Here is a 27760-nt window from a genome sequence, read left to right on the forward strand (position 1 = left end):
GGTTGAAGATTCCACACTCAGGCAGTTAGAGCTCCCTAGCCTGGGCGATGGGTGCCAGTGTTTGTGTGTCTGTAACTGTAACTAAGAAGCTGTTAATAAAGATATAGTAACCTACAAAGAAGCCTAGAGGTCACTAATTTACACTGGCGACGATTTTGTCTCAAGAAGAAGGACCTGCGTACAAGAAACAGAAAGAAAGCTGATGAACCTGCTGCGGGTGGTGCAGGAAGAAGACAGACAACACTGCCCCCAAACAAGTAAGACCCATTACCCAGGGCATCAAGGGGGAGGATTTGAGCTCCATGAGAGGAGGGAGAAGCTGCCCATAAGCTGGAGAGGGAAGTTATGCTCATTAGTTGGAAAGGGAGCTGTGCCCATAAGTTAGAGAGGGAAGCTGTGCTCATTAGCTGGAAATGGAAGCTGTATGGTGCCAAGGAGTATTGTGACCAGTGACAGCATTTTTTGACCTGTAGGGGGAGAGTACAGGTAAAGCTTTACAGGAGAGTCAAAGCTGATTGTTTGCCCATGAGGAAGTTGCTGGTTTTAAAAGTAAAGTAAAACTGATTGTTTTGAAAAGCAAAGTGCGGCGTTGTATGAAAGAAGGGAACGCTTTTGCTGTACCTCGTGGTTAGCAGGGACATGTTTTGACCGCTGGTCAGATGGAGCTCTGCGATGCTCTGCTGCTGTTGTGGGACTGATGGCGTCACATGAGCATCAGGAGGTGATGGCGAAGGAGGAGAGTGTGTGCTCCCAATGTTCCAGTGAGAATGCCTGCTGGCGTAGTTTCATAACTGCTCAGAAAGCAGTATGAAATTCGACTGCCGGTGTAACACAGCAATTGCAGTAGGAAGGAAGGTTGCAGAGCGGTCGAGGAAAGTACCCCTGTTTCTATAACGTGATGATGTCACGCGCTATGTGTAACTGGAAAGGAGACGGACTGAGTGTTGAAATGCCAACGCTGTCCCGCAATGGAAAATTAGATAATCCGAACTGGGCTGTACTAAACAGGAATAAAAGGGAGCCGTTCGTGAGTGCAGAGAGAAGGTGCACACAGAGGCTATGAATGGATCTACAGCAACGTTGAAGGAACTTCTGTAATAATGCTGTGGGATCCCAGAAGGATAAAGTGCAGAAAGTGTACTGAGGTTTCAGAGAAATGCAGGTTTGGACAATTACCTCCAATATGTGCAAGAGCGGAGCAAGATCATAGAGATGGAAGGAGGAACAATTTGTTGTGCTACGATTTCAGTAATATATCCTTTTTGTAATGTTTGGTAAAGGAAAGACACTGGGATAGTGTGCTTTTGAGGGTATGGGTTTGTGTTTCGCAGTGTAATTCGTCATAACTAATTAATGCAGAGACTGGTTTGGTTTTAGGGATTGTAGCAATACAGTGCACGACGTGTATGGTATGCGTATGGTGTATGGTGTGTATGGTTTCCAGTATGGTATCCAGTCTAACAATTATTGAGGTTTTACAGGTTAGGGCTGCAATGCACCTGCAGACATTTAGCAGTAAAGTAAAACAAAAAAAATGTAAGGAGCATGGAGTGCACTGGGAGTATTGTGTGCCTGGTTAGGGTGTAGATTTAACCTTTTTCAAGCTTTGCAGCAGGAGATTGCGAGGACGCAACATGGACTCTTAGGGCTAGGTAGTGCAAGGTTACAGCCATATACTAGCTATGGACTTTTAAACCGAATAGTTATAAAGTATACAGTGATGTGTATGGTCAATGTTGGAGATATGCATATAACTGAAGTGTGACATTTGCAGATTTAGGTTAGTTTAAAAGAATTCTGAAAATATTTCAAGGTTTTCTCATACTGTGATATTTGTCTGAAAAAGTTGGAATGTTCAGAGGTATGGTCGGGTATGTGTGGTATGAGTGAGAGGTAGCGCCTTCAGGGTATGTATTGAGTGGGAGTTTAGTTTAATAGCCACAATGTTTGGGAGGTAGCGCCTCCAGTTTGCAGTGTTGAATAAGGTCGAATAGGCACAAGGTCTGGGAGGTAGCGCCTCCAGTGTATGTATTGAGTGCGTATTGTAGATGGCTGGCCCAGTGGTAGATCTCGAAATTGGGAAGTTTTATGCCACCTTTATCATATGTATTCTGTAGTTTCCACAGGGCTATTCTATTCCTGGTGTTGTGCCAGATGAAGCCTCCACATATGCTCTGGAGTTTGACAAAGAACCGCCTAGGTATCAAATATGGTATGTTTCAAAAAAAGTGTAGCAGCCTAGGTAAGACCACCATTTTCAACAAAGCCGCCCTCCCTACTATAGCCAATGGGAGTTTAGCCCAGAATCTCATGCTGTTCTCAATGTTTGCCACTGCTACGTCTGTGTTATATTAGTGTTATCAACCGCATGGGAGATGTCTATTCCCAAGTATCTGAAGGTTTTGATATCCCAGTGTATTTGTAGAATGGGTAGGTGCTCTCACGGGATCCCTTTATATTTCCCTAGGGGGAATATGTACGACTTTTTAGGGTTGACTGCAATACCCGAGAGCAACGTGAATCACTCCATTACTTCTAGGATGGATATATTGCAGGTTTTCCTCCGGTTATCTCAAGTATAGCAACATATCATCTGCATACAATGATATTAGATGTGGCCCTCCTTTGGTGAAAATCCCCTCCTCTCCGTACTGTTGTCTTATATATTGTTAGGTATATAGCTAGGGGCTCTAGTGCAAGTATATATAGCATCAGGGACCCGGGGCACCCCTGTCTGGTACCTCTGCTGAGTTACAATCTTTCTGAGACGACCGCCCCTGTCTTAACTCTGGCCAATGGTGGACCATACAGTAGTTTAACCCATTTCAGATATTCAGGCTCTATTCCATATTCCTATAAAGCTGCTATGAGCCACGGCCATTTAACAGAGTCGAAGGCCTTCAACGCATCTAAGGAAACAATTGCAACTTCTTGCCTCACTCCTGTCTGTTCCATGACCCGGTGAAGTCTCCTAAGGCTATCGTATATGTTTCTGTACGGGACATATCTAGTCTGATCGGGATGAATACATTTGTTTATAACCTGTCTCAATCTCCCCGCCAACACAGCTGTGTGAATCTTGCTATCCTGGTTCAGCATGGCCAGCGGTCTATACGATCCGCGATCCATGCTCGGCTTATTAGATTTGAGGATCGGGACGATTATCGCCTCCCGTAGGGATTCTGGCAACGTTCCTGTTTCGAGAGCTTCATTTAGCATGGTCAGCAACGAGGGCAGCACTTCCATCTTATATATATTTTATAGAACTCGCTAGGGAGTCAGTCTGCCCCCGGGGCTTTGCAGGTGGCTAGTGCCTCAATCACTGCTTCTAATTCTTCCAGTGTGATTGGGGCATCTAAGTTCTCTCTCTCCTCAGCGTTCAATTTGGGCAGACCTATATCCCCTAGTGTTTCCACTATCTCGTCCCAATCGCTCCCCTCTGTGTCTCCATACAATTGTTTGTAAAACTCAAGGAACCCTTCATTCACTCCCTCTTGGGTCTCAAGTATCTGTCCTTTCTCCCCATGTATTGCTCTAATCGTCGGTCTTGGAGTCTCGCTTTTATATAACCATGCCAGCAACCTTCCCGGTTTATCTCCGCCAGCATGCGGTCCCTCCACATATTTCCTGTAGTTTAAATTACATAGGGCCTCATTACGAGTCCGGTGGTAACTGCTTGGTTACTGCCGGACTTGTATTACTATTCTGCCTCTGTGACTCCCGGAAATACCAGGGCATTAAGAACCTGGTGTCCCAGGAATTCCGGAGGCGGAATTAGGTAAATCCCCATTCCCATTGAGTCCCATAGGACTCAATGGGAATGGGAAGTAGAAACACCGGCACCATCTCGTGATGGTGCTGGTGTTTCCACATCCACCTGCAGGCGGGCGGTGTTAAACCCGCCAGGTCAGACCTGGCGGGAACATCTCCTCCCGCCTGCAGGAGTCGGGGTCGGGCGGTCCGGAATTAACAGTGGCGGCGGGTTTACCGCCACTGTTATTTCCGGACCGCCCGACCTGTAATGAGGCCCATAATCTCTCCCAGTGCTCCTCGCATACCTGCCGTAATTTGTTTATGGTGTCAGCCCCTTCCAAAGTATTATCACCTCTCCGCATGACCGCCTCAAGTTCCGCCTCAGCCCTTGCAATATACCTCCTTTCAGCCCTCTGGATTTTGCTATCGCTGATCCCCTTACCACCACTTTAAACGCCTCCCATAGGGTATCGGCTGATTTTGCACTCCCAGTATTGTTTTCAAAATATTCTACCATTTCCTCCCTCAGGTCCTCTCTAAACACCGTGTCTTTTAGTGCTTCGGCTCGCAGCCGCCACGTTGGAATTCTAGCTCTGGGGGATTGGTACTGCCATGTAAAGATTAGCGGTGAGTGGTCTGAAAGGACTCTCGCTTTATATTCCGTACGCACTACTTCTCCAATTATATCTGGGGAGGCAAACAGATAGTCCAACCGTGTATACAAATTGTGTGAGGCTGAGTAATGTCTATCGTATGGGTGTTGTAGTCTCCACATGTCCTCTAATTTAAAGTCTCTCAACAGGGTCTTGAAGGTTTTGGCTGCCGGGGTGGGTTTATCTATTTTCTCATCTGCACAATCTACCTTGGGATCCAGCGTGCAGTTGAGGTCGCCTCCCCATATGACCGCACCCCCTAGAAATGGGCTTATCTTACTATATAATGTCTTAAAGTAGGCCACAGTGTCTTGGTTCGGGGTATATGTATTAATGATACATAATTCCCTATTTTCTATCAGGCCCTGTATCGTTACCAACCTCCTATCCGGCTCCACCGCTGATTGTAATATCTGAAAGGGGACATGCAGTGCTACCCAGGTAATTACCCCTCTTGCATATGCCGAATATGTTGCCCCCAGAGTGGTCCCCTTCCATTTCTTCCTTATCGTCTCTAGTTGTTCCTTGGTGAGATGGGTTTCTTGTAATAGAGCAATGTCTACTTTCTGCCTTCTCAGGTACATCATGACCTTATTCCTCTTCAGGTAACTTTTTAGCCCCCTAACAGTTCAGGTGGCTATCTTGAGGTCTCCCATCATTCATCCATACCCAGACCCGCCACTATCCTCCTTTGTCTTCTGAATCTTGCGCTGCGTGGACATAGGCATGTTTCCTAACTAAAATCACTGCACACTCCCTAACTCCCCTCCCGCCCCCCTCCCGTCCTGTACCCAACTGTTGCCCAGCTCCATCCCTGGATCTCAGGCCTTCCTGCATTTAGTCCCTACTCAGCAATGCCAGTGCTAGGAACAGAGCAGGGGGTTGCCACACTACCGGCACCCCAACTAAACTAACACTAGGGGTGTAAGAATGAGTCCTTTGTGCTTCCTGCAATTGTACACCATTATGCTATGCTGGCTCGAATCTACATGCTTAACCCACAGCTTATAATTTTCCAGGTCCCCATTGCTCTATCTTATATTCAAGTCCCAATGTCACAGTTCATACAGCACCTCGGTTTCTGGAGTGGCTGCCTCACTTATCTGTTCCGCCCTCCTTGTGGTTGTCTGTTTACGGCGGGCAATTCTGGGCATCCAGCCATTCTGTCGCATCCTCAGGGGTCTTGAAGAACAAGGCCCTGTTCTTAACGAACACTTTCAGTCTTTCAGTTTAGCCGGGTACATCAGCATGTATCTATAGCCCGCTTCACGTAATCTCTTCTTCACCGTCCCATAATTCAGTCTTCGTCTCTGGACCAAAAGGGTATAATCCGGATATGCCGTAATAGACGCGGAAGCTCTTTGTATTGTACCTCCTTTCCGGAAGTGTTCCAAGATCTCCTCTCTGTCTCAGTATTTCAGTATTTTGGTAATTATAGGCCTCGGGGGCAGGGGGTCCCAGGAGGAAGGTTCCTTGTCAAAGCTCTGTGTGCACTCTCAACCGCAATCCCTTTGGTAAGCGCCCCTCCTCCTATTCTTGCAGCAGCATGGTCTCGACGTAGTCAGTTTGTTTAGGTCCTTCCTCTCCCTCCGGAAGCCCCACTATACATATGTTATTCCTCTGAGCACGCCCTCCGGCTTCTTCTGCTCTATTCTCAAGATTGCTTACTTGTTGCTTTGGTATATGGATTTCCGAGGCGTGGGATGCGCCTGCTGCTGTGTTTGAGGCCATTTCCTTCACAGTTCGCCCGTGCGTTCTGCTATCTTCCGTACGTCTTCTCTAAGTAGGCTGACATCCTCCTGTACAGCACCCACTATAAGTTCCAGCTTTGCCTTGAGTTCGGCCATGGCTGCCTCTCATTTGGTTTCCCATGATACTTTCAGATCAATCGAATCCAGAATCTGCTGATCGTTACGTGTCGGGGTTGTGTCCACTGGTGGATTCCTTTCCTTACTTCTTGCCCCCTTCGCTGACTGTGGTGTCCTTGTGTATTCCTCCAGTGTAGGTTGCTTCCCTTTCGTCTTGGGCAGCTTGGATGCCATCCCGGTGTTGCCATATGTTCTGATGCAGGATGACTGGGGTCCAGCTTTTTGACAATTGAGTGCGTTGGGAGGCTGGTGCTTCGGTCTATATGAGGTTTTCTAGTCTTGCTTGTTCTGTATCTTCCGATTGTTACTTAGGGTCCTGGCATCAAATAGCTGCAAATTCTCAGCCTCTGTCTTGCAGTCCGGAGCCTTTCTGCGCCCTTAGCGGGGGCTGCACAAGTGGTGGCCTAGTTTTGTTTGATTAAGGTCTTGTGTATGTGCATTCCTTATTGCATCTTTAGCCCGCGGTCAGCGGGGCCCACATCCAGCCTGTATGTTGCTGTGCTCCAGTGTTGTCGTTTAGCTCCCGCTCAACTGCCCATGGCTGTCACTGGTTCATCAGGCACTGTCGCTGTATTTCTCGTGGATCTCTACATGGGTGTTTATGCCACCTGCATTTGTATAAGAAACCTGGTGGGCTGTATCAGCTGTCACGCAATTAATTTTCGCGACTTAACTGCAGGTTTGCAGAGTGTTCAGTGCGCCTTCCATCCTCTCACGCTGTCATATGTTTGGGTGCGCTTATGTGCAGCCGGCTGTGCGTTGCATCTGTGGCCCGTTCTGCTCCTACCAGCCTCTCGATGACACACGACAGTACCGTGACACTGTGTTGTTTCTCCCTTGCGGTTCGCCCGGCACCCTGGCCAGTGTCCTCGGTATACAGCCGCGCGTCCCAGCTGTCCCCTTAAAGGTAAAGTTCTCTATTGTGCTTGGCCTCCTAGTGTAACTCTGCCAACTGCAGTCCCTTCTTTGTTTCTTGTCACCAGCTGTTATCTTCCTCTTATGTACAGCCTCAGTTGTATCTCATATGTTCTGGTACTATCCCAGTTAGTCTCTTTTTATTGGCCCCACGGTTCTATGTTTTGCGTCCCACTTCGGATTCAGTATCACAGATGCCCTGTTTGGTCTATCTTGGGGTCTTCAGAGCGTGTGGGCTACTATCCTGTGCCACCTTGAGCGTTCTCCTTTGGCAATGCACCCAGGGGAGTAGCTGTACCTTATTACTGCTTTTTCCTGGCAGGTCTCACTTTGCAGCGTGCGGTCTGTCGCACCCGCGTTACGTTGCAGTTCCCCATATGCATTCCACCTATAAAACTGTGACTGTCCTCATCAGCATTTGTGGTCAGATCCCCAGCCAAGTGCGATTGGAGTAGCGGCTGCCTATTTAGGTCAAGCTACTGTTTACACCGTCTTTACAGGCTGTGCGTGCCGGGCAGCTCTGCTGCAGCAGTGCGGTCTCCCCCTCCTAAGGAGCCCGATCTCTTGTGCCCTGTTTCTTTCGGTTCCACAAGCTCGCCACCAGAGCACGGGATGGTGCCTCTATGCACGTACTTCGGTCCTCGCGCTGCGTTTGCCTGGGGATAGCGCTCCTTTGTTTTCAGCATTCGCTTCCCTTGGTGCCCGTCCGGATGTCCTACTGGGCACGCACCAGTCAGTTCTTTGCCTGAATATTGAAGAAGAGCCCGGTCTTTCCGTCCACGCCAAGTCCTTGCTGCCTAGGTCATTTGTCCCCTCTGGCGGCCATCTTGTCTGGGTGTTCTCTCAGAATTTGCGTCTGGTTTTTCATGAATATCTTCCCTTTCTACGCACGGTTTCTGTTTCTCTCATAGATCGTTCGCTGCAGCCAACTTTCATGCAGATGCGCTTCTATTTGGGGCCAATATCTTGTTGTTCTAGCGAGCGGCAATTCAGGGATCATTTCCGGATCTGCAGGAGCCCCAGAACAACTCAACCACTCACATGACTAGTTGGCCACGCCCCCCCCTTCTCGACCGTTAGCCTCCCTCCTCCGGGTTTACTGTGGCTCTCAATTACAGTGATAGTGGCTCACCGCTGGATCCCCCTCTTCGGAGCACTGACCCCTTCTTTACTTTCACAATTCTTTTTATGCACAGTTCACTACTTGCAGGATTCACTTCCCTTGTGTTCTCCCTATGAAGGATTCACTTCCCTTGCTTTCTTTAAAGTTCATAGGTCAAAGGCTTTCGACTGTACATGGATTTTGCTTGACCTCCTATAGGACCACTTTGACCTATCTTGACGGCTCTCCTACGGCCTTCTGGTACCTGTAGCTTTCATTCAAACAGGGATCGACCAGAGTCTCTCGAGTTAGCACCCACGTGGTGCTGGTTTCCTCTGCAGCTGGTCTCCCCTCAACACTTTTACAGTTCTTTGAACTTCGTTTGACTTGCCACTTTGAGTCTTTCATTCACCATAGCCCGGATCTTATCGGCTCTCCTCTCGACTCACCGGCTGTGATGAACCGCTTGGCTTTCCTCGTAACTGGAGTCAAGGCCGGTACCACGGTAGCAGGAGTTTCCCTCGGTCCCGCTTCTCAGCGTCGACACGCTCCGTGTACCGTTGACATCTGTTGCAGCACACTTGGGCTATTGTCCTCGGTCTTACAATTCTCTCTGCAGACAGCAGTTCTGCGGTTCTGCGCCAAAAAGGGAAAGGTTGTGTCTCTCCTTGTCAGCCTCTCGATATTTGCCACCTTTCTCCTCCTCTTGAACTACCGGACCTGGATAGCTGTCTCATTGTGCGGTCTGCCTTGCTCCTCCTGTGCTCTCTTGCTCCACCTTTTATCCCTGTAGGGAACGGAAAGGGCCGTCAGGTGTGTGTGATCTAGGTTAATTGCCTGATGCTGAGGTTGGGACATGTCAGATAAACGGCTTCGGGATTAGTCTGTTGTCTTTCATGGGGAAACACATTGTTCATGTCGGAAAGGGGACGGGTTGGAATATATCGGATTGTCCTACGGGAAAGGATGGGGAAATGGTGCTATTATAAGAAGGGAACCGAACGCTGACAGACAGCAACAGACACACAGTGCCCAAAAGGAGCCACTGTATATACAGGACCAAGAATACAAAACATAACCCCATAGGGGTGCGCCGGACGGAACAGACATAGCCTTGAGAAAGACCTTTGGGTCGAAACACGTGTCGGCTGACCACATGGGACATCAAGAATCCCACCCTCACCATGTTTGGGTTCAACCCAAGTAAATAAAGAGACCTGCTACAAAGCAGCACTTTCCAACAAAACACAAACCTGTGTGGAAAATACATTTTTTCATCTATCCACTAAGGCAAGGTATCCAGGTCATTTTCGATTTTCTACCAAACAAAGGTGGTGTGGGCTACATCTCAGCCACAACCTGTGACCTTGCTGCAACAACAGAAACTAAGGAATCTCATTATCAGAGCTCAACAAGGTTGGTTCCATTCTAGAGCCCACTCAAAAATCCCCCCGTATTATAAGAAGGGAGTCGGTTGGTAGACTGAGAAGGACGAAATGGGCAAGGTTTGTGAAATGGACAGAAATGACTGGGATTGTGCACAGAACATAGGGGATGGTGGGAACTGTAGTGTTCGGTCATAGTAGATTGGATGTTTGGAAAATGACAATCAGGGGGACAGGGTTGGTAGGGTTTGTGGGGCAAACAGGAATAGCTAGGACTGTGAAATAAACAAGAGGGATTGTGGGAACTGTAGGATTTTAGCTGAGCAGGTTGGGAGTGTGGATAATAATCAGAGGGACGGGAAGAAGAATGATTGGGAGTATTCGGATAGCGAACAGGATGACAGGGGTTTCAGAGAGACGGCTTCTGAATGTGACAGGGTTTGAGATACTAGGGGATTGGTTCTGTACGGAGGGTTTATTGGGTTTGGGTAGGAGAGATTTAATGGGAGGGGGAAAGGCGGATGTATTGTAGCCTACAAAGGCCTGCGGGATTTCATCCTCATCTCTTTTTTCCTTGTCATACTACTGCATCGCACCTGGGGCATTCCCCCAAGCATAACCCTGGGTTCCCTTGCCCAGGTGATCCTCCCTCGTTGGTTCACCTTTACAGACCCTCCAGCTTATAGCAATTTTGCGATCCCGCAAAATGCCGCAAAAACGGCTGTTTTGCGCAAAATGTGTAAAAAACGGCTGTTTGTGAAAAAACAGCATCTTTAAAAAAAAACATTTTTTTAAAGTTATCTGCAAAAATTACTGTTTTAAAAAAAATAATAGTCAGGGTGCCAGGTTCTCAACTTTTTTTTTTACACAAGAAATGAAATGCGCTAACACATCTCATCACTTGTGCCCCAAAAAAGTGCAGCCCAATCCAGAAGGGACACATGAATGGGCACATTTTATATGCGCCCATTCAGATGGCCTTTTTCACCTCCTTGATCAAATAAAGTAGCGTTTCTGTCAATTTAAAAGCGCATCCCTCATTTCCAAGCAAGATGCGCTTTTAAATGTGCAGAAATTGTAGGCAACCCTACGCTCATGGAATGTGGGGCTGCCACTGCACAACAGGGTCTTTCCTGACCCTGTCATGCATTTCTTTTAAGGATTGAACCGCTGCTGTGTCGCTTGCATTTCTGTTCCTCAAACAGGATAAAAATGTATTTTTTGGGTCGCATTTTATAAGCGGCAGGCACCTGGAGGGCCTGTCCCTGTGAAAGGCACAGGGCGCTTGCAGAACACTTTCGGGAGAGCGATTCTATTCAAAGTACTGCCCATTTTGATGACAAAAATCTATCAAATGTTACAATTTGACCTATTTTGTCCAGTAGTAGTCGATCGATTTTTATAAATACTGAACATGTGTTGCGGGGGTGTCACCCGCTCCCCATGTTCAGTATTTTTGGTTTAGGGTGGTTGCAGAAGTGTTTTCCCCTTTTTCCTCAAAATTGGAGGCGGGGACAGAAAAAAAAGAAAATAACGAAAAAGGGACCCTATAGAGTCAGATGCGCCCCGTGTTAGAGGGACGGATCTGGCACCGCAGGGTTGCAGGGGAAGCGGCAGCGACCAAGCAGTTAAGTAGGGGATGGGGTGGGGTGGTGGTGAAAGGTACATTGTGGGTTGTTTGGCTGAAGTGCAAATCGATTTGCAGCGAAATTGACTACGGTCAATTCTGCCGCAAATAATTACACTTCGGTCAAACAACCCAGAGCACCATTCAAGGCATCTGGCCAGCGCACAATTTGCGCTACAGCTCAAGCCTGTGGAAATGTGCCGGTCACCTTTGAGAATAAGGTGACCTGCTCATTTCCAAAAATTGGTTGTCTAAAAATAGCATATCTTCCGTTCTTTTTTTAAATGCCCCATTATTTGCGGAACTGGGTCAAAATCTACATTTAAAAAAAAATTACAAAAATGGTTACACTATGAGAGAGAGGGAGAGTGATGGGTGAGATGTGAAGTGATAGGCAAGTAAGCAGAGGGAGAGCAGTGGGTCAGAGGAGGAAGCGCTGCACAAGAGAGCAGAGGAAGCAGTGATGCGGTGGGCCAGAAATCTGAGAGCGAGCAGAGGTACAGAAAGTAGAGAGAGCGTGTGGTCAGTGAGCCAGAAAACAGAGAGGAAGCAGTTGGCCAGAAAGAGGCAGTGAGCTGCAGATTGGGAAAAAGGATGAGGGAAGAGTGCAATAGAATGGGAGAAAGGATGCAAGATGCAGAAGCAGCACAAAAGAATGAAGGACTGTATATTGCGGGAGGATTTGTAGAGTGTAAGGTGTGAGTTAGGATTATGGCAGGGGCTGGGCAGTGCAAATTGTGACTTGGCAGTGTGACATAGCATGTGAGTATTTGTATGACAGAGTGAGAGGTTAAGGAATGTAAGTTGTGATGGAGAGATGGTGAGATGTGTGTTGGTGAGAGAGGTGTGTGGGTGTTTGGGGGATTGGAGAACATAGAAGGGGAATATTTTCAGCATTAAAATTGATAATGATCAATTTAGTTAATACTGTTAAAAAGGCATGAACATTAAACCAGAAATGTAGCCAAATCAAACACTGTTCTGCCAAGCCAGAGACATCTGGGACTCTTCCTATTAAATTAATACAAAAGGTACATAATAATGATACCCTGGCTCTCTTGTAGCCTTGCACTCTGCCTATTTCCTGCAATGCGGCAATCTTACACCCTCCAGTTAATACAAAATGTCCCGCAAAAATGCTGCAATAAATAAAGGTTTGTGCCACAAAACTTGCCATTTCATGCCGCAAAATCCTGGAAGGTCTGCCTTTAGGATTGGGATAGGAGAGGGCCCAGTCTTACATGGTTTATTGCATGGAACTTGACAATGACCCATAGTTAGGTCCAGGGTGGAGATCTATTTGGCCTTGCATAGGCTTTGCACCAGCTCATCAATTTGAGGCATTGGGTATGCATCAAATTTGGATACCTCATTCAGTCTACGAGGGTCTATACAGAAGCGCCATGTTTGGTCAGGTTTTGGGATCAACACAATTGGAAATGACCATTCACTGTATGATCGTTCAATGATTTCCAGGTCCAACATCTTCTTTAGCACCTTTCGGACCAGCGTTTTCCTCGTCTCTGGTAGTCCATATGGCTTGGGCTGTCTCTAGGAGGTGAACCACTCCTTTGACTCTTCCCGGTTTAGCAGAAAACACTGGTGTCCTGAAATGCTTACTCCTGGGGGTAGCTCCACACCATTGACTTGTATAGAAAGAGGAGTGTCCTCTGTGTTATTGGCGTATAGTAGCAGCAGCTGGGAGTTACTGCTGTACTTACATTCTTTTAATTTATTGACATGGTACAGTTGGCTGGGTTTTTGGTGGTCTACTTTGTGAGATTGGTGGTCTATGTTTGTGAAATTGGATACAGTATCAGTGACTACATAAGGACCGTGCATACATGCCAGCAGTTTATTCTGTGTTGTGGGCAGTAGTACTATGACCTTATCACCAGACTGGTAAGGTACGAAGCTTGGCCCCTTGGTTGCCTTTTCTTGGTGAGATTGGGCTTCCTGCAGATTGGACCGTACCAGCTCGCTTACTTTTTCCATATATTGGCGGGTGTTTTGAATCACAGAATGGTAACTGGACTGTCGGTTGCATGGCTCTTCCCACTCTTACCTAATGATGCCCAACACGTCTCTGGGGTTATGTCAATAGACCAATTTAAAAGGTGAGAGCCCTGTGGAGGAATGGGGTGTTTTCAGAATAGCAAAAATGGCCCAGGGGATGAGGTTGTCCTAACTCCTGCCATCCACAGTAACAAGTCATTTCAATATACACTTCAGCGTTTGGTTTAACCGTTCAACAAGCCAGTCTGTCTGGGGATGGTAGAAAGACATGCATAGAGTCTGACTTTTCATCAACTTTTTCATTTCTGCCATCAATGTTGATACAAAACATGCCCCGCTGGTCCAGGACGATTTCAGTGGGAAATCCCACCTGAGTAAAGAATGGCTTTATTGGTGTTACTTTGCAAAAAGAATGCCTCAGGATACTTGGTGGCATAATCCAGGATTACAATAATATATGAATGCTCCAAGGGTTCTAAGATATTCATCCTAATTTGGAAGAATGGTTCAAAAGAAGGGTACCTCAAGGGTGGGGATTGGTTCTAGCATTTGTCTTGGCACGTCAGGGGAACAGGGGGGAAGTTGTCTGGCAAAATGGGCAGGCAGCACAAAATTGCTTCACCTCCGCATAGATGCCAGTCCAACAGAGCCCTGTAGGGAGGGTCTTTAGTGTTTTCACAAGCCCCAAGTGTCCAGCTGTCAGATTGTAGTGCACCAGTCCCAGGACAGCCTTCCTTAATGGTTTAGGGACAAACAGTTGGTAATATGTTGCACCTTCTCCCCTCAGATTCACAGCCACTCGATATACCAGACTTATGCACTGGATAAAGTGGGGGGACAGCTGGGTTCTACTGTCGGCTTCTAATACTAGAGTTCTGTGGGCTTGCTCGAGGAGAGGATCAATCCGTTGGGACTAAACAAATTACATAGACGCTGGGCCAGGTATTCTGGGTGGTATGTGTAAGGAACTCATGGTGGCAACAGTAAAGACAGACACAAGTGATCACAGTTCAAGAGTGTTTATTAAAATGTATAGGAAGATTGGTAAGACGCCTAATCTAACCCAAAATCTAAGATGGGAGCAAGCTACGACCATCAAATAATAATAGTCCTAGTGGCGTCTCGTCAAATAAAAGTGGCTATACTATGAAAAACCTATTGCCAATCCTTTCGCTAAATACAAAAAATGAGTGTGGGATAATGTTTACAAGAAAGAAAGAAGTGGACAGAAATAATAAGTTGGGGAATGGTAGCAGGGGTCTCCCTTCCCCATGTTTTGCGCACGGGAAAAGGTGGAATTCCGGAGCACAGCACACGCTCGAGCTTTCCCAGCACGAGACAACAGTTCCACTCTAAGCTATCTGGGCCTTCGGTGGTTAAGTCTCTTTTCTACAAAAAGTCTCTTGCCTCCGAGAACCATATGTATCCAAACTAATAAACAAAAAGTTCCTTTCCACATGTACGTTGGGTGATGACCTTCACCCCTGCATCCGTCTCTTCTGGGCTCCGATCCACAAAAAGCTCTTATTAATATCAGGACCTTTGGTAGTTAAGTTTCCTACTTTTGAGGGCCTGATCGGCTCAAAATAATAAACAAAAGTTCTTTCCTGATTGTACTTGGGATGATAATTCTTCACCCCTCGGTACTCCTCTTTAGGGCTCAAACCCCTCACGAATATCAGCTTCCCTCCGTCGAGTTCACTCTGGCTAGTATTAAAAAGATTTCTCTGTTGTAGTTTACGTGTCGGTGGGGTGATGGCTTCTCACCCCCGGATCTCCCTCTTCCAGGCTCTGACGCTTCCAGCAATGTTTGCCTCCCTCTGTCGGGTTCACTACGGCTCTTGTCAATTCAACTTCTTGACAATTACAAGACTCTTAATATCTTTTTAAACAGTACACTGTGGACATCCTCTGTTGGGTTCACTTTTGTCAACACACTGTTCATTGGGACATTGCCAATTCTTGACCAATCATACAGTTCTTTCTCTTGAAGTAACTATGCAGGATTCATCGACTGTACAGGGGGTTTTGCTGGATCCCTGTATGACCACTTTGACCTTTTCTCCCGGCTCTACCAGGGCTTTCTGGTTTCGATATTCTCAACAAACGTGGGATCAGCCAGTGTCTCTCAAGTGAGCACCTACGTGATGCCGGACCCCCTGCAGCTGGCTTGCCCTCAATGTTGACAGTTCTTTGATGTTTTCTCAATTTGCCACTTTGCGACTTTCATTCAACACAGTTCGGTTTCTTTATCGGTTCTCCCCTCGACTCCGGCTGTGATGAACCGCTGGTCTTTCCTCGTATCTGGAGTCAAGGATGGTAACGCGGTAGCAGACGTCTCTCTTTGTACTGCTTATCAGCGTAGGCATGCTCCATGCACCGTTGACATCTGCTGCAATACACACTGACTATTGTTCGCGGTCTTAAGAATCCTTTCACGCAGGTTTTGCGTGCCTTGGTTGGGAAGGGCAAGGTCACTTCTCTCCTTGTTGCCCCTTCGGTCCTAGCCGCCTTTGTCCTCCTCTTGAACTAACGGGCTTGGCTAGCTCTCTCATCATGCGGTCTGCTTTGCTCATATTGTGCTCTCATGCTTCACCTTTTCTCCCAGTGGGGAATGGAAACTGTCAGCAGCTGTGTGTGATTCTGGTCAATTGCCCGACTCTGCCTGACCCTGGCGTTGGGACATGTCAGGTAAAGAGCCTTATTGTTAGTCTGTTCATTTCCATGGTGTGAGAAAGTGTTTGTGTTGGAAAGGGGGGTAGTAGAGACTACAAGTATCCTACGGGGTAGGATGAGGAAGAGGTGTTTTAAGGAATTATAGCCCTCGTACCAGGGGGTTTAATAGAAGCAGAAGGGTGAGATTGGTAGGGTTTGTGAAACAAACGGGAATGATCAGGACTATTAAAGTGAAATTAACAGGGGAGATTAAGGGAATGGTAGTGCTTCGTCAATGGCAATTGAGAGGTCGGAAAATAAGGACCGGCAGTATTCGGGTAAAACACTTGAATACAGGAATTCTGGGAGAGATAGTTTCTGGGTGTGACAGGGTTTGGGATTTTAGCGAATTTGTTATATACAGAGGGGTCGTTGGATCTGGGCAAGAAAGATTCACTGGGAGGAAGGGAGGCAGATGTAGTACAACTTACAAAAGGTCTTAGGGTCCTCGTCCTCCTTTTCTTATCCGGTATAATACCGTGCATCACCTGGGATATTCCCCTGAGCATAACCCTGGGTTCCCCTACACAGGTGATCCTCCCTCGTTCATTTACCTCTAGGGTTGGGATCAGAGAAGGCCAGTTCTTCCCTGGCCACCTGAATAAGGGGTCCCCGGGGTCTACTTGGAAGAATACCCTCAGTTTCTCACATATGCTTTTTCCCTCCTGGGCCTCTCATCTGCCAAATCCAGAATCATCGCTCTCTGTTCCCTCAAATACTTTGACTTCTTCAATCTCTGGGATAAGGGAGAATCGTCATTGGGGTGGTTCCCATATTAAAGAGTACCACCTTCAGTTAACCTCAGTAATCCTGATCAACAACCCCAGCACCAAGATTCAGGACACGCTTCACTGTGAGGCCAGACCTTGACGCAAGTTGACCGTACTGGCCTTCTAGCAGTCCCACTTGTTGGCCTGTACGTATCAAAGCCCTCTCCTGTGCTGGGATAGTCATTTCCTCATCGACATATATATATATATATATATATATATCATAACCTGCCGCAGGCCTGGGCAGTTCTGGTAAGATGTACTATCTTCATGCTGTTGGAGGTTCGGTCTGCCCCCTGTATCGAGGACATAGCTATCTAGAGATCCCACTACTGACACCACATATGACAGGGCACCTGCCACAAAGAGCCCCTCCGGAGATGGGTATAAGTTCCAAGGGTCTTTATTGTAGCTATGTTCTTAGGATGTTTGGCGCTGGGGTCGTCCCTCACTAACTTGACTGTCCTTGTCTCTTCCTGCTCCCTAGACCTGGCATCCATAACGGGGTGTTAGTAAAATCGCAAGGTGACCGCTACTGTCTGTGTTTCTTCCTTCAGCTGAGAGGGGTATCCCTATAACCGTGGCTGGTAACCTTCTTAGGGGTCTTCTAGTTGTCCCTGTCCTAGCACTGCTTAGTACACTATGGGAGATGGGTTGGTGCTTATTTCCACCCAGTTGCACTTGTTCTTGCACAGACAGTCTCTCCTCTCCCTTCTCTGCACTGGATCCCAGGATGCCTCTTTCATGCCATACTACTGTCCCTCCACTCACTACCAACTACCACTTCCTGCTGCTACCACCACTCCCAACTACTACCTTCTACTCCATCACTATTTCACATACTTCTTACTCTCACACACAAATACTCCACGGATCCCCTCTCACCAATAGCGTAGCCCCTGCAAGCCTTTCACTTTCACCTCCTCTGGTCCCTCGGATGTTCTCCTCCACGTCTTGTACGCACCCAACTAATCCACACTGCACAACTCGTATGCGCCTCCTTAAATATTCCACCCCCTCCCAGGATTGGATACTCACCCTATCCAATCACTTAGCTGGAACCAGCAGGTGTGGCGGCGGAAGTGCTTAGGTAGGCTTCACAAATGGCTTGTAAGCACCACCCCCTTTTCAAGCAGTATCTCTTCCAAAGAAAAGAAATAGTCTTTAAGGGACTGAAGTCCCTTTTTGATAAGGCCTTCTGGTGGGCCTTTTAATGTTAATTTCCCTGATGGGATGGTAGGAGTTTCATTAATAAGGCCGCTATTTCGGATTCCACATAGTCTCAGACTCTCTGTGGCTTCCTTTTCTCTTGCGACCAGTGTTAGGGCACTTGCTGCATCCTGCAGCGAAGTGCAGACTGCTGCTGCGTGGTGTCTTCCTTCTATTGCTCCTTGTTGCAGCTTCTCCCAGTCTGTGTTCTTCTGCGGCGGAGACTCCGCCATCATCACAGGTAAGCTTGCGAGAGGACATGTACACACTCATACAGGCACCATGGGTTGTTTGGGATGGGCTCCTTCCCTCCCCAGATGGGTCCTGTATGCAGGCCTAGTCATAGTTGTTATTAACATGTAGTGTTTGGCTGCATGATAGGCCTGAGATGTGCTCCAGCAGCATAGTTATGTTGTTTTAGGTTTTGTGATCAGGGATTATCTTTTTATCTATTCCATGGGCCACACTCCGGAATAATTATTTGGGGCTGCCACATTTAGAGACCAGGTGTGGCACAGTCTAAGATAGACTGTATGAAAAATTAATGTAGTTTGGGAACAAAAAGTAGCACAGACTGCTGGGGATTTGTGCAGACATTGTAGGATATGTTGCAAGCCTGGCACTCAGAAAGAGGGCATAATTGTTTAATATTCTGGGAGTACATTTTCTGAGAGTGCAGTTGCTGCATAGCTCAGGATTCATGTGCAGTGAGCTGTAGTGAGATGCATTTGTGCTGTGAGTGACTGTAAGCATACGATTATGTCATAGTACGTTACTTGTCCAGTGCATTTTGCCACACAAATGCCACCTCATATGACTGACCAGCAGGAAGAGAATTGTTCCGCTTCAAGCCAACAACGTGAACACTAGTGCATATAAAGGCAGAGCAATAAAGCTCTACGCCAGCCAGCCAAAGTGGAGAGAATTGTCTTAAAACGTAAGTACATGTGCTCCAAAACAGAGCTAGGAAAGAGAAATGGTGATCTCTGCAGCTTGTTCACGTAGAAACACTTTTAATAACAACTATCGGGAGTAGTTGTATGTAATTTTCGAAAATCCATTCATGTTACAAAGTTTTTATACTGTGGCAAATCAGCACAGTAGTAGCCTCAGGGCACCCAGGTGTGTCATTGTGTGCAAAATGTTTAAGTACATGAGCACACCTTGGGCTCATCAGTGGTCAGGCTTTTAAGACTTCCATTGCACCAGTGCGTGAGTGTAATCTTGGACATGCTGAAATCATGCACAAGAAAACATGAGAGTTAAGACCTTTTATTTAATCCCTTATGTTCTGAACGGCCAAAAGTGACAGGAAACCTGGGAGGAACTCTGAACACTTTTAAATAAGGGTTTGTTTTGAAATGTGCCTATTTTGGGAGCAAACCCCTTGGACCGAGTATCCTGCAAGCGTCTAGAGGTGTACTATATACTTCACATGGATGGTTATAGTGATGTTTGAGGCGGTAATCAAAGAAAGGACAGTTACTCCAACTCACTCTCCCAAGCAGATCCATAGCTAACAAGTTCATGAGTAGAAAACGGATTTGCATATTCCTTTCAAGTAACATAAAAAACGTCACCATGAACATTCAAAGCTCTGCTAAATGTTAAAGTGCCATTCTATCTGGCAAGCAATCATGCATTATTCGGTTGTATGTCTTTAAATAATACAAGTGTTATTCTGAAAGAACATGGACATTTAGCAAGATAATCCCTTGTGTAAAACATTATTTTTGTACCCAGGTCAACTATGAGGCCACATTCAAACACGTATATGTGCATATTTTACCTGATTGGCATTGCTCGTGCTCCCACTGACTCCAGAGTCTTTACGTATGACGCGGCAATGTAAGAACTTCCATAATGAAGCAAATGCCCAAAGTGAGTTTCTTGAGCCAAAATTCCTAAAAGGGGTGAGAAAAATGAAGAAATTCTGAAAAAAAGCAGCGGGATTCCAAAACTATTTTAGATTGCACTAAAAACATTCTAGGAGAGATCCGTATGAACCCCAATCAACTGGCGCCCTCACTTTCTAGTCATCAAGCTTAAAACAGGCCTGACTTGGGCTTCTCCCTCTAAAAGCCCTTCTTCATTCTTGTGCCACCTTATTGAGGCAGGAGATATCTTAAGTCCAATCACACACTATTGCAACCACTGTCCTTGCTATACACCGCTAAACTCTTTTCCATAGTCGATTTACTACTACCGCCATTTGACTTCCAGCCCCTAAAGCACCTTACACGATACCCAATCAGAGCTTGCAAAATCTACTAGCCCACTAGCATTGGCGAGTAGTTTTTATGAAGGGCGAGCACCATTCGCAGAATACTCGACCTTGCTGGCGAGTAAAGGGATGTTGAAAACCCATTTTGCATTTACTGCAGAGACACTTTTTTTGCAGAAACTGGCAAATGCAAGTTTCATTATGCATCCTTGGCAGCATTTCAACAAATATGAAGTGTGCTTGCGGCGACAGGCACCATTTTACAAAAAGCACTGGTAAATATTTTGTCACCAGTCACCTTGGGGCACATGCATTTCTCTTCGGTCGAGTATGAAAACTAAGGAACTTGCCCTGCAGGTCTAGTGGGATTTTTAATAATTTGCAAAGCCTGCCTATAACAAAAAATGAGTATATGTGAAATCACTTGGCAAGAGAACGTCAACCTCATAAAGTAAGTCTGGATTGCAGGGTGCAGTATACCAAGTATTAAACTTCCAGCAATTAATCGGTGCTTGAAATCTGTTCACTAACACAACTATATTTGGCACTGCGCAAGCTTCACAAAAAACAGCTGCTCAGAAGCATTATCGACTTGAGGATGAATAATGTGGTTTTTGGTGTTTTTTGCATTTTCCTTACACCCTACCAAAGCAGCTTACACTGTCATTAAAAGCCTGCTCACCGCTTACTGGCTGGAGCCATAGGTGAGCTTGAGGTGTTGAAATCCAAGAATGATGCTATTAAACAGGCACAGAGACTTTAAGGGAAGCCAGTTAGCAAGAATAGAAGGATTTCAATAAAGGGTTCAAACATGTAATTTGTCGTTGAGTTATTTGCAACCTCTCGCCACAATATACCGTGGCAGCACGCCAATCCACCTCCTTCATATCTTGTATAAAGAATTTGCACAGACAATTGTACCTGTCTGGAGGGCTAAAAGGAAACCGAGCGAGATCTGCTTGCCTCATCAAAGGAATTAGACCTGCATTGAAGACCAATGGTGAATGTATCGAATCTAGTGGCACTGCATAGTTTGTGCTGTTAGGGCTGGATAAAACAAAAGATGGGGGAATGCCACAATCTCGATGCGTTTTAATCCATTTGAGTGTTGTCCCGTGGATATTTGCCTGTCTGAGGCTTTGGACAAAATACTGCATATGCTGATTGGTCTTTTGATGCCACTGCAATAACCCATGCTAGCCAGTATTCTAAGATCATCTACCATAGAGATTAGTATTGATCCTGTTCCACAGATCGTATGAAACTTGGCTTGTATGGGATGCATTATATTATTGCTCTTCAAAAATGTCTGCATTTGGCAGATGACGCTGCACTCAAACAGTTTGGTTGTAAAGGGAAGGTTCAATAAACGTGGGTTATTTCGCTGGTTCAGAAAGTGTACCTTTCTCTTCTGCATTAAAGTCACCATGTCCACTTTTATACTATCAATGACGCAGATGGGCTAGAAAATGGTGGTGTGGACGGTTGCCCATAGGAGTGCCGATGGTTAAGATAAATTCACCCCATCACTTGTTTAGTTACACCTTTATACTATTGGCAGTATGCGCGGCCTCCAGGTGGTTTGAAAATGTTGATCATCATAATTTGATTTTGAAGCATTTATAGTACGCAAACTGAGCGGTATTAACTGCATCTAGGTGCAAGCTATATCAATAGCAGAGATATGCTACAATACCATGCCACATGAACTGAGGAATTCCACAACACTGATAGAAAGTTTTTCTATCAATGGCCACACATAGATCCAATGGTAGCTTCTAGGAATATATGGGAATGGTTGGAACTTCTGGGAAGCCAGAAACCTTACTCTTATGATGTCAGGAAATGTTATTGGCTCGAGTGGATGTTATTGGTCAAGACTGCGAGTTTAGTCATTGATCTAAATTAATATTTGGTATGAGTGTTAGCAAATTGATAATTCTAGGAAGACTACTGACATTACAAAACCTTCCTGTTCCGTAGTTTGGTGGGATTAAATATGTATTTATTGCAATTTGGCTTGACAAAGCTTTTGCAAACGTTCAACATTACATATATTTTCTATTTCATACAATCAAGATCAAAAACGAAGTTTAAATAGCAGCAATACATAGTGTCAAGTATTGAGAATTTAAAATAAAATGGCAAAAGTAGTTGGGCACGAACATGCATTTCATAATTTATATGTCGAACAAATATTTGATATCTCAGTGCAGCTAAGGGGGTGCAATCAATTATTAAGTGTTTTAAATGTTCCACCTTTGCCTTTCAAAGTCTCTACGACCGTGGCAGCCCAGCTCTCACCAGACTACTTCACTGGTTAAAAATAGATTAAATCTCAATCTTAAGAAACTGCCTCTAAAAGCACGAGAGGGATGTTTAAATAAATACACTGGCAACACATTAAAAGATCTGATGTCATAAATAAAATGGTTGGATACCAGATAGATAAAATTTCTTGAACGATTGTCCATCCAATCCAACTCAAATAGCTTTCATTTACCTTAGGGGAAGTCAATATTAATAGGCCGATTCATGGAATAAATGTGCGCCGAAAATTCCGGCGCAGAGGGGCCTATACGTGCGCTGTGCCGAAAAATAGCGAAAAGCGCAGGAAACCAGCGCACGTCGATTCATGGAAGTCCGTGCGTAAGAAAAGCATAGGACGTGCGCTGAAAAAGTGCGCGGCGCACGCCGGCGCACAGGTCAACCAACGGCGTGCGCCACGGCCACTGCGCTATCACTCCGAGCGCAGCGCACAGCTCTAAAGTAGGCGGAACACAGGGCGGGACACTCGGAATGGGGAATAAAATGGGGCACAACACTCGGAATGGGGAAGAATGTGGGCGGCACGGGGAAGTACAGGAGGCAAGTGCGCGGAACGCCCACACGCTCTCCGGCAACACGTATTCATGGATTCGAACAGGGCAAAACAGCGCTCGATCAAACCAGCGCACAGGCCCAAAAACGTACGCCACAAGTAAGCAGGCGGTAGCGTCCCGACGCACTTAACGAAAGTGCGCCAAAACCTGCGCCAACAAATACCACCCACATACAGCAATGGGCCATACCGTGACCCCAAAGGACAAATGAGGTGCAAAGGTGTACGCCATTAACACGAACACCCACTGTTCAAAAATTCGCGCGTGTGTGTACAACGGGTTGCGCGAGAAGTCACTCGCGCGATTGCCCTGGGTACGTGTATCCCGGGGTGCGGGGAAGTCCCACACGCGATTGCCCTGGCCACGTCGATATCAGGGGTGCGTGTGAAGTTCCACACGCGAAAAGCCAGGGTACGTCAATTACAGGGGTGCGCGGGAAGTTTCACACGCGAAAAGCTAGGCTACGGGAATTCCAGGGGTGCGCGTGAAATCCTACACGCGAAAAACTAGGGTACGTCATTTACAGGGGTGCGCGGGAAGTTTCACACGCGGCTCTGCTGGGTGGGTCCTCACAGGTGTTCCATTCACACCCTCCACGTCCCCTGCATGCAACCCACACCACAGGGGACTACCCTGCACACCTGCTCATGCCTCCCACCACCCCACCCCCCCAGCAGTCAGGGGCACCTTCCAGCAGGCCCCCACCCATGTCTACCACCACCCCCACCCCCCCAGCAGTCAGGGGCACCTTCCATCAGGCCCCCACCCATGTCTACCACCGCCCCCACCCCCCAGCAGTCAGGGGCACCTTCCAGCAGGCCCCCACCCATGTCTACCACCACCCCCACCCCCCCAGCAGTCAGGGGCACCTTCCAGCAGGCCCCCACCCATGTCTACCACCACCCCCACCCCCCCAGCAGTCAGGGGCACCTTCCAGCAGGCCCCCACCCATGTCTACCACCACCCCCACCCCCCAGCAGTCAGGGGCACCTACCAGAAGGCCCCCACCCATGTACCATCCATGTCCACCTTCACCTGGGTCACAACCCCACACAATCATGACCGTAATGGACAGTCTGCCCTGCAAGAATACAAATACAAATGAAAGAAGAAACACATTGCCTCATGTGAAAAATTAAAACAAATATTAACATCCCTCAAACTATCAACATGATGATCCGGGTCCATGAGCCCTAATAAATGAAACCTAACTATTTACACTAACTAAGAAAATGTCTATATACAAAAATGTGGTGCATTGTCCTTTGGCAACCAAATAATAACATTAAAACAAAGGAAACCTAACTACAACTAAACTACAGAACTATATACAAAGGCGGCGGGCAAGTCCTGCGGCTCACTGATTGTTGTTCCGGGCCAGGGCATCATCGAACTCCCGCTCGATGTCCCGGAGGCGGCCCCGTTCCACAGCCCCGAGGGTCCGCAGGGACGCCGATGTACCCACCTCCAACTCCCTGCGGATGGCCTCGAGGCACTCGGCCCGCCTCAGGGCCCTCCGCATGGAGTTCTCCGCCCTGACCATAGCGAGCCGCGCCTCTTCCGCCCGCCGCCGCTCCGCATCTATGGCATGGCCCAACCGCTGCCACACGGAAGCCACTTGACGTCCAGGGTCCTCCTGCCCTCCGGCCGATGCCTGCCCCTCTGATGGTGATGGCCCCGAGCCATCAAGGCTCCCACCTTCTTCCTCCTGCTGCTGACGTGCTGGTGCCGGTGCCCTGACACCTGCTGCCTGCACATCCTCCATTGTTTGGGGTGCTGTTGTTGCGGTGGCCACCCCTGCTGGACTCACGACTCCCGACTGGGGCAGGGATGTGTCCTCCACCAGCCTGGCCCCATCGTCAGAGGCAGCTCCACAGGGCACCCAGGTGACAGGTGGGTAGGAAGATGGCACGGAGGACGACTGGCGCATAGGGGGTTCAGGTGAGGAGGGGGTCGGAACAAGGCCCAGTGTATGGAGGAACACAGCCTGGTCTCCCTGAGAATGGGTCCGGACGTGGGCAACCCTGCTGGTGCAAGATGATGCAGACACAGGACCGGGGACAGGATTACACACAGGCACCTCCGCGGCGGCCTGTGCTGCCTCCTGTCCCTGCCCCTGTGCTGCACCACTAGCACCAGTGGAATGCCCACCTCCAGACCCCATCTCAGTCCCTTGCACGGCCTCCTCCTCCACCAAACCCACCACCAACCTGGATGACTCCCTGCCATCTTCCGCCGCGGAACCCTGTGGGGTCTCAGCTGCCCCTTCTGCTGCCGAGGAGTCCAACTTCCTCCTGCGCCTCCTGGACCTCCCCTCGGCAGCTGCGACCTGGGACACAGCACCGGACTCCTCACTCCCCGACGAGATGACAACAGGGGAGGGGAGCCGGGCCTTGCGTCTCCGGCTGGCGGTGGCATCCCTGCCGCTGTGCTCCACAGCACCTTCTCCGCCCTCCACATCAGATGACGCTGCAGGCAGGGAGAGACAGGAGACAGGCATCAGGACACTGTACAATTGACTCACACACATAACAGTTGTACAAGAGTGGCATTGTCATACTCCAGACCTGGCATCACAATCCCCAACACACTTGTCTCCTCAACGCACACACATGAGTCATTCAACAGCCATATTGCTACAGCCCGCTACATACATTCACATACAGCAGCATGAGCAGACAAAGGTGAGCCACACATCACATGATACACACGGACTCAAATACACATGCACACATGCAAAGCACACATCCAAGCATGTGTACCACTCCGCAAACTGTCAGTCATGAGATGAACATCCATGTCACATTTGCAATTCACTCTCCAACATGACAGTGTCACCTGCATCCATGTAGCAACACTGTTGCACCCTTCACAACTACACACACGCACACGCTGCAGACTAATGCACCTGGAATCAACATCCATGTGTCACACCACAAGCATGCCAACTCACATGCACAGTCAAACACATGTGCCCACACACAAGCATTTGCACTGCAAGCACACACACACACACATGCACCATCCTTGTCTCACACATCCCAGGCACACATGTGCTTGTCTCACAGCCCTGCACACACACATTTATACATGGCCACACAAAGACATGTGCAACATGCACACTCCTGGCACACCACCACACACACAGCTTACAATCAGTATGCATGTACACTCACCGCTCGACTCCAGACGGGTCTGCCTCCCAAGGACCTGGACATGGAGCGCTGGGGATATGCGTTCCAGGACCCGAAGTTCATCTTGCGACAAGTGGCCCCGCCGCCCCTTGGCATCCACTGCCTTCACGAGGCGCCGGGCCTTGTTCAGGGTCCTGGACCTGTAGTCCTCCCAGCGCTTCTTGACTTGATGGAATTCTCGGACTGCCACCCCCTCTGCGTTGATGGCAGTCACAATGTCCGTCCAGATCCTGGTCCGTCCTTCCTTGTCGAGGCGCATCCGTCCGTAGAGGGCATCATACTGCCCCAGGACTCGCTCCACCAGGACACCAACTTCGGTGGCACTGAAGCTGGTGCCCCTCTGCCTCCCTGGCCGGGGGTTGCCAGTCGTGCCAGATGTTGTGCTCCCTGACATGGCAACCCCAGAGGCAGGAGTGGGTGGGCAACTGGGTCCTGGGGCTGGGCTGTGGAGCGATGGTACGGCTGTCGGGAGTCTTTGGTTCCAGCAGGGGTGGTCACAGCAACTGCACCCCTGGCTGATGTGCAGGCAGAAAACAGCAGGGCACGTGGGCAGCAGGCAGTCAGGCAGCAGCAGTTGGCAGGTGGGAGCGTGCTCGGGGCTCTGGGGGGCAGGATTCCGGCCTTCGGGGCAGGAGCGTGGTCTTCCGTGTGTGAACGCGTGGCCAGCTTGATACGGAGTGAATTGGCACGTGAAAATCATGCACGTCTGCGTGGAATCCGAGGAAAGGCCGCGTAAGCACGTCAGCACGCGTACGCGATTTCATTGGTCCAAAGGGACAGGCGCGTAAGCGCGTCTATAACGCACGCCCGTTTCCCAACCCGCGTGATTGGTCCAAAGGGCCAGGCGCGTAAGCGCGTCTATAACGCACGGCCGTTTCCCAACCCGCGTGAAAAAATAAACCTCCCGCGCGAGCGCGTCAGCACGCGTACGCGATCTCATTGGACCAAAGGGCCAGGCGCGTAAGCGCGTCTACAACGCACGGCCGTTTCCCAACCCGCGTGAAAAAATAAACCTCCCGCGCGAGCGCGTCAGCACGCGTACGCGATCTCATTGGTCCAAAGGGCCAGACGCGTAAGCGCAACCATGACACGGCCGTTTCCCATCCCGCGTGAAAGAAACACAAGCCAGTGTCAATGCGTGTGATTGGAGGCTGGCCCTTCAGCGCCTACACGCGGAAGTGACGCAGGACCTGTGGGCCTGCATAAAAGGTACATGTAGAAGGCCATTTCCTTGTACGTGCTTTTCGTGGAGAGCGAGTTGGTGTATTCTGTACTTCTTGTCAGTTGACACGCGATTTACTTCACAGCGTTCAAAGGTCGTACTCCCTGTTACCTCTGACAGCTTTTTCTCTTTTGCTCTTTTTCCTGGGCCTGTTTCCTCACACAGCGTTCCCTTCTACTGTTGTCCTGTCTCCTCAGACAGCGTACCATTCTTCTTTTGGCGGGG

The 27760-nt window shown here is 48.2% G+C and overlaps 1 protein-coding gene across 1 annotated transcript in view; it reads right to left on the reverse strand.

The window, feature by feature from the left end:
• The window catches only part of GGH (gamma-glutamyl hydrolase), a 367715-nt gene that overhangs the window by 238415 nt on the left and 101540 nt on the right, over positions 1-27760 (reverse strand). Inside the window, exon 2 of the mRNA XM_069622120.1 lies at positions 19803-19917. Coding sequence (XP_069478221.1) covers positions 19803-19917 — 115 coding nt within the window. The remainder of the gene's footprint in view (positions 1-19802; positions 19918-27760) is intronic.

This window comes from Ambystoma mexicanum, chromosome 5q (assembly GCF_040938575.1).
Source record: "Ambystoma mexicanum isolate Mex_15411 chromosome 5q, UKY_AmexF1_1, whole genome shotgun sequence".
In the NCBI taxonomy this organism is placed as follows: Eukaryota; Metazoa; Chordata; class Amphibia; order Caudata; family Ambystomatidae; genus Ambystoma; species Ambystoma mexicanum.